A 14,243-nucleotide genomic window follows, 5' to 3' on the forward strand; every position below is an offset into this window, starting at 1 on the left:
TATTCTCTTGCTTCCAGGTCAAATAAGGTGTTTCATACACACATATGACCTATCCAGTAGTGTGCAATTGGGTATGTTAGAATCTGAGCCCCAGTGCTGCACTGTCCTTGCTGGGGGAAAGAGTCACAGAGGAACCAGAAACCCTAGAAAGTGGGACCTTCTCTAAGCTCTGAGAAGTTGGATAAGCCCAGGCATCCTAGGTACTGTACTTACAGGGAAATGGTGGCTCAGGAAAACGTTAAAATATATCTTGGGGAGAAACAGACCAGAAATTTTTAAAATATGTATGACTCCCTTATTTTTCCACCCCTAGATCTTTAAGAAAGCTTTTTTGGTTTCCATTAGCAGTCCCAAAGTTTAGGCTGGGGCCAAATAGGATTTCCTTTCTTGGACGTGCTTTACCTGTGTCCTCTTGCCTGGCCAAGCCCTTGTAGATTATGGTTCCTTATCGTTTAGTAAGATCGAATTTCTAAATGATGTTTCGTTCCAGTTGAACATTCTTGGAGGCTTATCTCTTCCCTGGCCAGATGCCTGATCAGATGAGAAGCCGCCATGATACTGTCACAGTGCCTAGAATGGGCTCTTTATCCAGTAGACATCACTGTACTTTTTGATGATAACAAGGGCAGTCTTAACCTATGTTAAGGCCTGTGTATAGCATTGAAGGTAAGTATGAAGGAGTTGTTGCTATGTGAATATCTTAATCCTGATACATATTTCAATATACAGTAACTCCGTTTTACCATGAGCTATATATAATATATATGTTTGTGTACATATATATCTGACACCTAGCCATCCTTTTTAGATAGAATGCTCATAAATTTTAGGACTAGTAATAACTCTTCATAAATGGTCTGTTCCTGAGGGCCATGATTGAATTTGGATCCTTCTGCGTAACACTTGCCATTGCTCTGATTTCCTCTGTAATATTTTACTCAACTGCTGGCAGATTACAGAAAGAGTTGTGGTCTTGGTATATGTACGTTAGTGACAGGTAGGATGACGTGTTTGACTCTCATGGTTAGAGAATCTTCATTAGAAACAGAGGCTTATAGTAATGAGTTTGAGTGTCTTAAAAACCTAGCACCTTATTATATAGATCAAAATTACTTAGGAGTCTTATGCTTAGTCTCTTGAGATTAGTAATAGAGTATTGGAGATCATCTTGTCCAACCCTTCATTTTATAGATTGGGAGACTCAAGCCTGGAGAGGCAAATGACTTGCCCAAGGACATGTAGCAAGCTAGCAGACGATCTCAGACTAGAATCTAGCTCTTCTGATATCCACACACACAAAGCCACATCTGTACCAGTGGGAAGTTGAGAAGGCCCAGCTGTATAGTCAAAAGCGGGCATGGCTTCTGCTGGACTGATAGAATTATTCTGTCTGATGATTTTGCCTCATTAAGGATACAGTTCCAGTTAAAATAGTGATAATAACTAATAAATTCTCCATTATGCCATGATCCATGTGCTGTATCCTTTCAGTAAACATTTACTAAGCATCTGGGGTGCTCTCTACTCCACTGGATACTGGCAGATTACAGCCAGATAAGACATGGACTCTGCCCTCAAGTTGTCCAGAGTCTCATAGAGAATGAGGAATCCCTAGAAAGCATCGTGCAGCCCTTCCTATGGAGTGCCAGAAGCTTTCCTAACCCTGGAAATCTTGATAATGAAGGCGAATCTTGTACGGATTTATCTGTGTCTTGTTTGTGGCTTATTTATGAAGCATCCGAAAAGACTCCTGCTTTTCTGTTGGTGAGAATGCAAGATAAGATCAAGTGCAGCTAAACTGAGTTCATGGACACTGGATCTCTGCTTTCTGCAAGGCACTGTGCCAGGCACATAAGAGTACAACAGTAAAGCATAGAACAGATTTCCTTTTTAATATGTCAAAGTAGAATTATTTCATAGCTTTCAAACTTTGTAATGACAGTTATTTTTAATAAATACTCTTAAACGTGTGGGGAAGGGTCTTGAAATAGAAGACAAATATCTTCATATTCAAATCCAGACTTGTCAGCCTAGGATTCAAGGTCTCCATTCAGACCCTCTTTCGTAGTCCATATCTCTTTTGAGCTTTCTTTTTCCTTTTCCTCAGCCGAGCCAGCCTGCCTGCCAGTCCTTGCACACAACTAACTCTTGCTTCTGTGCCTCTGCTTGACTAATTCTTCTGCTTCTGGGATGCTTTATTCCCATAAATCCATGTCCATTACCGCCATTACAGTCTGGCCCGAGTCTACCTCCTGCAAGGAGCCTGTAGTCAGTGTCCCGTCTCCTCCTGTGTCCTTCACACGTGTGCACAGCCGTATTTGCTGGTGAAGGAGCATCGTTGTGTTCATCAAGCTTCCCATTCTTTGTCCACATCTTGATGATCTAGATCCGACAGACCATAAGCAAAGTAGTCCGATGTAACTAGGTCATACACCAGGCCTTTTAGGAGCGAATCGCTATATCAGAGTTTGCTTTTTGGTATTTTGGCTTTGGTATTTTTGTGGGCTGCTACTTTTAGGATAGAGAGAAAAATTAGAAAAGATCAGGATGATAATATGAAAAGCAAACCAGGGGGTCCATGGAAAGAGTCACATATCTGTAAATGGTCCTCTTCTGCTCCCAAAAAGGACGTGAAATCTCCTTTCAACAAGTTCCAGGTGCAGAAAGGGTAAACAGACGAGCTGTCGAGCTTAGGAGAAGCAGAGTTTTGCCTGTTAAACATCTCAAGCTTGTTGATCTGCTGTTCTGTAATTCTTCCAATATTGTTTAATGTGTGTGCGTTTTATCTTCTGAATGAAAAGCTTCTTGAGGACAGGGACCATGTCTTTATTTGCTTCTACATGTTCTTCCCCTCACTTGTTTCTGACTAGCATGGGAAACCCCTCGTGCACACCTAGGAACAGGAGTGACACTAGTGAGTGCCAGCTACATCCCAGCCATTACACTGCAGACACTACTTATAATGGCCTTTGTCCCCATAATGACTTAGCAAGTTAAGGTTTCCAGATCCTAATTCTGCACATAAAGAAATTGAAGTTAAGGGAGTTCAGGGTCTTAGAGTTAGTGAGTGGTGGATCCAGATCTGCCTGACTCCAAAGCCTCAATACACTTTTTACTCTGCCACCTAATGACGAATATTCGAGCCCTTTACAGTTCACAGAACTCTTTGATCCGCACACTTACTGCTGTTGTTGCCACCACTCTGATCACCACCTAGTTGCATCGCTAGGAAGGAGGTAGCGCTAGTACTGTCGCAGCCCTGCTTCACTGCTGGGGAGACACAGGCTCAGAGGCCTGCCGAGATCACACGGCGTGAGACGGCGCTGAGTGGAAGGGTCAGGACTTCAGATGGGCTTCCTGGCTGCAGATCTCTCTGTTCTGTCCTCCACGTCACATTGCTGCCGTAGCCCCATTGCACAAACGCATGGCTGTGTAGCCAGTTTTCACTGGCGCCTCTCCTACAGATGCCAGCAGGCCCCAGCATGACATGGAACTGTGTAAAAAAGAATGACTCATGCCTTCTGAGGGACTTCCATTTTAATGGAGGGGTGATACGAAGTCACCCAAAAAAATGCTTTAGAAGAATAGTTCACAAGTGATAATTAAAATATAGGGGCCATTGTTCTGTAAAAGAATCCTCATCGCTTCTCGGCCTTTTGGCTAAGATCAAGTGTAAAAGAATCCTCACAATTTGGCCATAACACTATGTAACGTTCGTAATGATCTGCATCATAAATTGGCTTACGGAGTGGGGATGTAGCTGACAGACTTGCTTTGAAGACACTTCTCCAGGGCTTAGATGAGCAAGTACTAGGTACTTCACGTGAGTTGGTAGCTGGCCCAGTATCCTGTCACCAAAGAGGTGTGGTAGTGCTCGCCCCGGGGCACGGTGTGTCCACCCAGCAGTTCTCCACTTTCTCTGGTAGAATCCCACTAGTGTCATCTGCCAATGTTGCTTCTGCCTCTCCCTACGTACCTCCCTGCCCTCAGCCCACTAAACCCTTTAGGACTTCGAACTTTCTTGTCCTTTCGTGTTTCATTCCTCTTCTGCTTTTGCATTGGTACTAGGATAGAGTATCCAGTATCACAGTCCTTCAGCACAGTTAGAATAAGGAAATGTTGATTAAATTATAGCTCTGTAGTATGAATCAGTGCTAGAGGAAAGTTTTAATGCAAACACGGTGTTTCTAACTCTCCCCTGAACATTTCTACCTGGTTGTCATAAAGGCCCCTCAAGCCCCTTGTGTCCTGTGAGATACCAGTGTCTCCCCACCAAATCTGCTCCGTCTCTGTGTTCCGACTCCAGAAGTGTCACGTCCACTTGAGCTGGAGCCACAGGGACCCCCCTCCAGTGGGCATTCGGATCTCCCCCTGAGACGGTGCCTTTTCTTCCCACAAACTCGGCTGTAGTCAGCCCTCTGTCCTCTCCTACACATTGTTACGATGGCCTCTTAATGACATCTCTGTCACCTGTTCCAGTGTGTCTACCATGCTGCTGCCAGAGGAGACAAACTCGATCAGACACTCTTTACAGGAGAAAGTCCAAGCTCCTCCTTGGGGCACTTACGATCCTAAGTTACCCTCCTGCCATCCCTTCACTGAAGCACTCCACTCCCCAGACACTGGGTCCTTTCCACCTTCGGGAGAGCACCGAGGCAGAAGAGCTGACTGACACAGTCCGAAAGACCTGCAAACCCACACAAGGCTGTGGGCCTGCGCGGAGGTCTTGGTACAGCCCCTTCGCTGTCCCTTGCTTGGTGCGGGACACCTCCCGCAGCAGTTTGGTTGACGCTTCGTCCCAGGAGCTGCCACAGTTCTCTGTTTGTAGTTCTCTTCAGCACTCACCTCTAAGCAGTGCTCCGTATATTTGCCTGTCCCGCTCATCCAGGGCAGCAGCCACACCTAGCGTTCTTGCTTCCCAGTCACTGACACGGCCCCGTCACGCAGTTACCGAGCAGGGGCAGTCAGGGCGGTTCACTTAGACGTGGTGTGCGCCACTAGAAAAGTGCCCTTGGGTAAGTCACTCAGTCTCCTTCATTCAAAAGGGGGTTGGACTAAATGATCTCTGAGGCCCTTCCTAGCTGGAAGCACGCTCTGATTCTGAGCCCGTGTCGTGGATCAGGACACCTTCCTGCCTCCTCACGTTCGGGAGCCCCGGCTTAGCCAACTGCCACGCCATTTCCCGCGTAGGCTTTCCGACTTGGCAGCAGTCCTCCGGGCTCACCAGAGCTGCCTGGCGAGGCTCCCCTTGGCGTCACCCGTGACCATCAAGCTGTCCTTCCCGGTGTCCTGTGCCTGCCACTCTGACACAGCTGTGTGGCTGCCCCTTTTTGTGCTGGCCTAAAGGCTAACAGCGAGAGGGGCAGAGGAAAGGCTCCGTTGCTCTTGACTCCACGTCACCAGCATCACAGCTGCTGCCATCATGTCTGCCACGGGTGATGCCCATTTCTGTGAGAAATGTTTCCAGCTATTTGCGGGCCCTTTCGGGTCTCTTAAGTACACGGCCGTCCTGTGTGGTGGGAGGAGGGCCAGAGTTACAACTCAACAAGTACATTGCCATAATCTCCATGGAATAAATAAGAGTCTGTGGAAAGATTAAATAAATCTTTCCTAATGCTTTATGACTGCCTTAATAATTAATCATCTTTAGATGGGCTGTAAACTTGTGGCATAGATATAATTGGATTAGTGGCAAAGAGGCAGTTGGGGAGCTTTGAAGAGATTAAAATGGTTGTCAGTCCCGTAATTAAACTGCCACAAATGAGCACAGTGGTGTTTTAAACCCGAAGAAGGAAGAGAGAAAGAATGAGAGCGAAAAGGAAAGAAAGTTGGGGAAGGCCCACTAATGGGAAGGCATCAGCAGGCCGCTTGGGTCTCAGGAGACTGGTGGCAAAGCAGACCGACAGGAAGGCCGCGTGGCATGGCAGCCATTAGGCGGATGCCTGGACAGGTGAAATCTGGCAGCTTCAGCTTCACTAGAAAAGAATGGTTCCCCAGAAGACAAAAACGTCACTGACGGAGACCTGCTCCTTGTCCTGAGCCCATTGAGAACTTGACTTTCATACTTTTAATTGGCTTAGGAGGTTTGGCCTGTGTGAATGCAGTCTTTTATCTCTTTTTCTTTCCATGCCCCTTTCATCTTTCTATTATAAACACACAGGGAGAGCTTGAGAGAGAATACTTTGGTTTTTAAAGACTTTTCTTTTAAAAAGAATGAGGATTTGGGTGGGGGGAGGGGTGTGTGTGTGATGCTGGTGAATACCTTTTTTTCTCTCTCTTTTATCTCTTTTTTCAGAGAGGAGTTGCTTAAACCAATGGGACTAAAACCTGATGGGACAATAACGCCTTTGGAGGAAGCACTCAACCAGTACTCTGTCATCGAAGAGACCAGCTCTGACACAGACTAAAAGCATCACCTGCTCAACTCTCAATATTGCTTTTATCAGCGTCTTTTCTCTGTAGCTCCAGGGGAATCTTTTCTCTAAAACATTTATGCCCTTGCTTTGGCTAGAAACACATTAACTGGTTTCCTCCTTGAGAATCCAGCATATGTAAGAGGCGATCCTGTGTGTTACGATACTGAGGCATTCGTCCCGAGCTGCGGTCAGACGACTAAGGGACCAGAGGCAGAGCAGCGTGGCCCATCCTGTCAGGGTGGGTGAAGGACTTCACTCTGCGCGGCAGCCTGGCTGAGTCTGCAGATCTCTTTGCCGAGGTTCTAACAGCGGATCTGGCCTGTCCTTCCTCAGGCTCGCCCGGGGCAGCCCCTTCCAAATGCCTCAGCCGCCAGAGGCGCGTGCGAGTTGGATGAGCTGGTCAGGGAGGGCTGAGCAAGGGGCTCTTTAGATCGGACCGACTGAATGGAAGCCGGGCAGCTGCTCCGTCAATCTAGCCCCATTCTTCATTTCAGTTTTATAAAAATTCAAAAACACACACACACACACATGCACTCGGAGCCCCACACTTAACAGACTGATCTCACCCTAAATGTCTGTACGTCACTTACCAGAAACTGCAGATATACCCTCCCTATAAAGAGTTACGGATGATGGTTTGCAAATGCCTATCTCTGACGTACGAGCACTGTACCGCAGAATTGACCTCCATCTGTACCATGGCATGGGGAGCACACACTCTGAGGCAGAGCCTCAGGTGCCGGGAACCGCACCACCTCCGTCTGGAGAGGGAATGGGGACCCCCTGAGTAATGGGGCGGGGGTCAGCAGCACCCATTTGTACATAAAGGTCATTCATCTGTCATGTGTTTCAAACTGGGGTCAGCGTGTGTGTGTGTGTGTGTGTGTGTGTGTGCGCGCACTCACATGTGCGCTACCTTTCTACCAGATGTGATCAGTTAAATGGTAACTTTATTTATTTAAAAAAAGAAACAGTTACCATTAAACTGATTGAGGCTGTTCATTTTTACCGTTAGAATTGGTCATTTGAAGTAGAAACGCACTTATACAACAGACAGTGGGCCTAGTAGATGGATAGCTAAAGTTGAAAAGGGTTGGTTTCCTTTTGTATGTACGTATGTGTGTGGGGACACAGACACACATACGTACACACACACAGATAATGTGCTTAACCACTGCCTTTAAAACTTTAAATAAAACATTGGGGTTCATTCAATGTAGACATCTGTGTGTTTCTTTGTAGGGCTGAGCAGTAAGTAGTCTGCAGTCCGTGCTTTTCAGAAGTCCGTTTCGTCTGTCCTCCCATTTGTCCTCATGATAGTCTTTAAAGACAGGTAAGGTATAGGAGGGATTAGTGACAGAGCCAGGCACCCTGAAGTTTCTCCTCTGGCAAATCGTAGGTCCGGAATCGGGTCTCCTGATGCCTTTGAGCAGCCGAAGAGACCTCCACTCACAGATCTTCAAGAATACCTTTGGCCTCTGCTAAAATGTGCATACATTTCTAGATCCTGAGGTATCTGGCTTTCTAGCCAAAAAAAGGTTGTTGAAAACTAGATGTTAAACTGTTCAAGGCCTAGCAAATCAGGGCTGTCTGCTTACTAAGGAATGCTGTAGTTGGCCCAGAAAATACATCTTTAATTATTTGACCTATAACCTAAGGAAGTCTCATAAGGATGGCCCTTATCATGATGAGTTTCTTGTTTAAAGGAATAAGTGAAACCCTTACTTAATAAGAATACTTTATAAAAGGCTGGAAAGAATATACATTTTAGAATTTTCATGCAAAATAGTTGGAGACATTGTGGGGTAACCCATGTTTTAACCAACAGCAAGTAAAATGGAACTTGGCAATTAATCATTTTAAATAAATGAAAAAATAGGAAAAAAGAATGTAGGTATTTTTATTTCATTCTCCAAATGCATTTTTAAAGTATTTTTATAATTTCTACAGTCATAGCTTTGGTATGCCTGTCAGCCTACGTAAAGAAATGCATCTAGACTGTGCTGCTGGCTCTGTGTGAGAAGTTCTCCGCTCTGCTTGCATTGAGTTCTGTTTCATTTTACCTTTTTTAAAGAGGAAAAACTGGCGGGGAGAGACTATGAGGGTGGCCTCACTTGGCACATGGAAAGAGAATGTACGCTCGGTGCGGGCCCCTCCATGTTCTATCCTGGAGCCTCCAGGGACCGCTGTGAGTTCCCCAGTCTCATGGCCAGCAGCTCCCAGTTCTGGGGGCCTGACACACACACCCCACCCCCGCCCCCATGCCACACACCTGGACCACATGTGCCTCCCTAGGCCTTGAAGTGCAGGGACCAGCGTGGGCTTGGAGGGCGGTCATTCTCGGCCATCTTAAGCAATAACCATTCCAGCACAAAGAGGCAAAAGAGACCTAATCAGGGAGGCAGCCTGGAGGGTGAGGAACTCACTCGGCTAGCACGGGCTTTCAGTGAAGACCTGGACCTCTGCGGGGCAGGCGAGGGGCACGGGCTCCCCCGGCCAGCACACTTGCAGGCCTCTCTGCCATGGCCCGACTCACCTTGGAAGTGAAGGCTGAAAGAACATGTCCTGCAGTAAGGCTTTTGGGTAATAGGTGATGAGGAACAGCCCGGACGGTGGCACTGACCGGCCCTCCGTGGAGACAGCTGAAGCCGCACAAGTGACTTCAGACCACTAGGACAGCAGCAGTCTTCCCGCCGCCCCAGACTGGGAGTCACTGCATGACTTCTGTTTATAAAAGTGTGTTCACTGTGGAAAGCTTGGAAAATACAGAAAGCAAAATTTGCCCCAAATCCCACCACTCTGAGGTTATCACTGTTAGTATTTAGTGTACTCCCTTCTTGTATTTTTCTATGCATATATAATTTATTTTACTACAAGATTGAGATCATGCTGTATTTACAGATTTGTATCCTGCTTTCTTTAACAATTGTGAGCATTTTCCCATATCAATAAATACTCTTCGAATATTAATGGCTGCATGATATTCCATTGTGTGAATGTAGTAAGCACCAATTGCCTACCCAGTCTTCTTCCTAACAGAAAACACCGCAGAGCCATGGGACCAGGAGCTGCCTTCCGCAGAGCCCGTCTTACACGCATCATGACACGGCTGGATGCGTCCAGGAAGAGCATGAAGGGAGCCCAGAGCCAGACAACTTAGGAATGGTTGCTTGCTGAGCGGTGTCTTAAACGATAGCAGCAGTGCTTGGTGTAGAGTCGTCACTGACATTGATTTTCCTGCTTCCCCAGAAGTGGAAGGAGTGCTCAAGGGTGGGGAGCATCTTAGGAGGAAATGAACACCTGTTGGACCTTTTGGTGTGTGGTGTGGAGAGGGGATGGAGGACTAGTATTCTAGGGAAAAGCAGGAGCCGGGGAAGGAAAGACTGGTGACAGTGGAGAACAGAGCTCCAGACAGGATGCCTGTGCTGAGCCTGCCCCTGCCCTCCAGGAGTGGCAGAGCAGCCCTCCTTATGGGGTTGGGCACAGCAAAATACTCTTACCCTGCAGCAGAGAGTGACCACCTTTGGGGTCCAGCATGGGGTCCATTGCAGGGCACCCATCTGAGCCTGAGGAAACGAGCTCTGGCCATTTTCTGAATTCTGTGGCAGAGAAAACCTGCCCCATAGAAAAGATCAAGATTGTTCTCCAAGGCTTTTGGAGTCAAATTGCGTTGTAATGCAGGATACTGAAGGCCCCAAGCCGGTGGTGGTAAGCCTATGGCAGGCTGTTTGTATCTTTGAAAGCTCTAAAAGGTTCGCCATCACTGTCCTGAGCCATAGAAACCCTCCAGCTGTACACCAGTGTCATAGGCCTTCACCTTCAGTGCATCGAACATAACAGTGGCAAGTGGACATATTTATCTAGCAATAAAACATGCGCATTCTAGGTCAGTCTTTATGAAGCTTAATTATAGGTCAGCCATATTATAAAAGCTTGCTCTCGAAGCTGAGAATGCTAAAACATGGCCTTTATTTGCTTATAATCTGCTACAAGTGGCAAAGTTTGAATTCAAGTCTGATTCTAGAATCTATGTAAATACCATGCTCTCTACCTGCCGCTTTTGTAGTCAGAAAAATGCAGTAAGTGTCAGATGAGACTGATAACGGGAAAAAGTACCAAGAAAACTGCCGCATTTCTTCATTTCCAGATCTCTGCTCTGCAGAGATCTCCAGAGCTAGTCTCAAAGAGGAGACGGTACTCACAAGCATCCCAGTGCGTGGTTTGTTCAGTGAGCATGTGTCAGGCATCGGCTGTGGTCAAGGTGCTTGGGAACACAAACCTACCTTCACAGACCCTATCCCCCCGGGGGCCACAGTGTGAGAAGTGCGTGACCAAAGCGCAAGCAGGCTGCAGGATGCCAGGAGGATTTTGAGAGTGAAAATGCGGCATTGGAGCATGGGCTTGTCGTATACAAGAGAAGCTGCTCTCAGCAGAGCTCGTTCAAACCTCAGCTCATGGGCGGAAGGTACCCAGGATGTTTACAGACGCAAAGGGTTGAGGATGATGGAGATCCACATCCTGTGTCTAGTGTGTACACACAAGTAGCAGCATTTCCAGCAAGGAAGGGACGTGAGGAATATGGTTGCAGAATAAAGAATGGAGAAAGCACAATTAAGCGGAGAAAGACAAAAGAGGCCAGACAGGTAGCTGCTGCCCCGACATCTGTGAGGGACCACAGCACTGGCAGCGTGGATGAGGGGATGGACACAAGAAGCACCATTTGGTCTTGAGGAAAGACCAGAAAGAGCTCATCTAAACTCGGGAATGAAGAGAACTTAGGGGAAAAGCGTCTAAAAGCCTGGCTCCCAACCTATGGACTAACTAGAGGAAGAGAGTAGAGCTTCAGGGACTCTCGAAATCTATATAGTGACTCAGCTTTCTGTTACTGTAGCAAAATACTTGAGATAATCTACTTACAAGCAAAAGTTTTATTTAGGTTTACGATTTTGGTGATTTCAGTCCATGGTCTATTGGCCCTGTTGCTCTTGAACCAGTGTAAAGGAGCATATGGTAGGGTATGTGTGGTAAGGGAAGCCCATTCACTTTGTGGCTGTCAGTAAAAGAAGAGGAAGGGCTGGGGTCCTAGGATCCCCTTCCAGCACATTTCCCGGTGACCAGAAGGCCTTCGTGGGCCCCACCTCCTGAAGTTTCTGTTACTTCCTAACACCAAGCTAGGGACTAAGCCCTGAATACATAGGCTTTGGGAACAGTCCAGAAACTAGCTGTCACCAAGCATTGCATGTATCTGAATGAACAGTGCGTTGGACATGCAAGTACCACGTATGGACATGCGTGCACAAAATGAAAGTTCACTGACAGCACTGTTGAATTTATAACAATGAATTTTTATCAATCTTTCTCAGTCAGAACATACAACAGTTATTGTGTGGAAAGGAGATCCTGGAAACCTCGGGCTTCAAAACAAATTCTTATCATTAAAAAGACAGACCTCTGTTAACAAGTATCAGAAACTCCAGTTGAACAGAGTAATAGGAGGTCATTGTGTAGGGAACAGGAGGTGAACAGCAACACTGAGGAAGAATGGAGATGTAGGAGGGTCTTGGTCACAACTGAACTGGGTCTTGTGACGTTACAGAGGTACAGGGGTTATGAAATCCATGTTTGGTGATGTCATCTCTAGTGGGAGTGTTTATACCACGGGAATCCACAAACACTGCAAATCAGTGCCTCTCCCCAGGAAGTCACGGAACAGCCACAGCAGCTGCTGTGATGGACCCTGCCAAACCGCAGAAATGGCTCAGGAATCAGATACCAGGTCCACCTGAGGAAAAACACACTTTCCCACCACCACTACCTTCCTCAGTACGAGCCAAGAATTTCCCTGAGAAGTTTATTCAGAGGGCCCTGGGCAGAAGGACTCTGGCACAGGAGAGGAGAGGAGAGGCAGAGAGGGTTCTTGCTGAAACAAGAGACTTGGGTGATGGATCACACATTCAGTCACAGGAACTTCAGTCTCCTCCCCCAGTCAGCTGCAGGAACACTGGCAACCCGGACTCTTCAGGCTGGGAACGCTGGCCCAAAAGGAGGGCTCTACGCAGACTATTAGGGGTCTTCCAGCAGCCAGATCACAGTCCTTTCACGCTCAGTGACACCACCATTTATTCATTTGTTTGTGCAGTAATAGCACTAAAGGCTAACACCAATCACCGCTGCTGGTGCGGAATACATCAGTGCACAAGATAAAGACCTGGCCTCGTGGTGCTTTTATTCTTCTGGAGAGACAATGAAGAAATGCCTCACGCCAGTAAATGGACACAGCAGGCTGTACGTGACCTGGCCAGGTGGTGACAAGGCCGGGTATGAGTTTCAGGAAGGGTCATCAGGGAAGGCCTCTCAGATAAAGTGAAGTTTAAGCACTGCCTGAAAGAAGCAGAGAAAGTCAAGTGGACATTCAGAGGTCTTCTCTCCAGGCAGCAGCTGTAGCAAGTGCAAAGGTCCTGCAGCAGTGACGAGAACTCCCGCAGCAGGGGAGGTGACAGGAGTCACAGCCAGAGGGACAGTGAGGCCAAGTCAGGTGGGCCTTGGAGGAGACAGCATTGCCCACATGGGGCCTCCGATTAGGTTCCCCATGTCTCACTCTCAAACATGAAGGAGCAGGCAAGGGTGATGGGAGATTTGAGGAACTCCTCTCCCATGAGAAAGACCCAAATAGAGTCAAAAGAACTTCTTTGGGCCATGATTAATTATAGTGACAGGCTTCAGCACTTAGCAGGAAAGAACAGATCCAGTAAGTAATCGAAGAAGTCAACGCAGACCTCAGCAGCACAGGTACACTGATGAGCAGTAAGCCTGGCCACAGGAAACCATGAGAGTATACTCGGCCTACTCAGAAATGAGGCCACATGGGCTGGGCCACAAACAGTGTGAAACTGGCCCGGGCCTGGCTTGGCATCAAAGAGCCAAGGCGCTGGAGTCTTCAGGTTGCTGCGTTCCCTATGCTTGCTTCCACTTTGTTTTCCCTTTTTTTTAAAAATAAAGTTTTCGTCAATTCTTGGCCATCTTAGCTGTTGTTACGAAAATGAGTTAGGGAAGGTTTTCCTGACTGGCCTAAAAGTTCCTGGAGTTCTTTCTACACTCACACAAAAGTGCTTGCTGTTGGGGCGGTGGCAGCTCCCACGTGGGCACTTGCTAGCATGTGGAAGGCCCGTGCTCAGCGCTCAGTGCCATGAAGATGCTGCTGTCCTTATCATCACCAACAGGAATAGCAGAGTGACAGCAGTGGAGACTCTGAAGAACTCGGAGAACAGCATCTCTCTCTTCCTGGAGAATCTTCTTCCAATGACGTCGTTTAGAGATCCTCATTTATACTTTATTTCAAAAGCCTGGCTTTCCTCTCCGTGATTTTGACACCAACAGCTTTCTGCAGCGCAAAAGCACGACATAGGAAGACTCTGGGAAGAAGATGTATGCAGCTACTACACTCGTCAGTCCCATGAATCACCCCTCAATAGGTAAGGGCCTTTGAGGTGATGGGAGAATTGAGACTCAGATGAGAAAGTAACTTGTCCAAAGGTACAAAGCTGGAATTGGCAGGCTCCATGCTACCTGTACGACCCCAGCTGATGTTCTGTCACTGTGTCATGCAAGCAGGAAAAGAGAAGTGAAGAGAAGCCACGTGTCCAGTCTGTATTCCTTACCGCAAGCTCTCAGATAAGAATATTTGCAGGTTCTTAATGACCACGCGTCCTGAGGGCTTGGCATGATTCATCACAGATCCTCACGGTGACTAGCGATGTAGCTGTGGTTCTTGTTCCTAACTACTCTCTCTCTCTCATGGAAAATGGAGGCTGAGTGAGTTGGACCGTC

At 47.2% G+C, this 14,243-nt stretch overlaps 1 protein-coding gene across 4 annotated transcripts in view; it reads left to right on the forward strand.

Annotated features, from left to right (window-relative positions):
* Ric8b (RIC8 guanine nucleotide exchange factor B) overlaps positions 1–9,349 on the forward strand; it is a 103,548-nt gene extending 94,199 nt beyond the window's left edge. For 2 of the 4 annotated variants that reach the window (XR_004517310.1, XR_004517311.1), the window contains 2 exons: positions 491–666; positions 6,296–6,367. Coding sequence is in view for 2 of the 4 variants with exons in the window: in XM_033763875.1 (XP_033619766.1) it covers positions 6,296–6,407 (112 nt within the window). In the remaining 2 variants the exon portion in view is untranslated. Of the gene's footprint in view, positions 1–490; positions 667–6,295 lie in introns of all 4 variants that reach the window. The other 2 variants (XM_033763875.1, XM_033763877.1) reach the window with 1 other exon arrangement.
* Positions 9,350–14,243: the final 4,894 nt, after the last annotated feature.

This window comes from Fukomys damarensis, unplaced genomic scaffold, assembly GCF_012274545.1.
Source record: "Fukomys damarensis isolate Sample0158 unplaced genomic scaffold, DMR_v1.0_HiC HiC_scaffold_15, whole genome shotgun sequence".
Classification (NCBI taxonomy): Eukaryota; Metazoa; Chordata; class Mammalia; order Rodentia; family Bathyergidae; genus Fukomys; species Fukomys damarensis.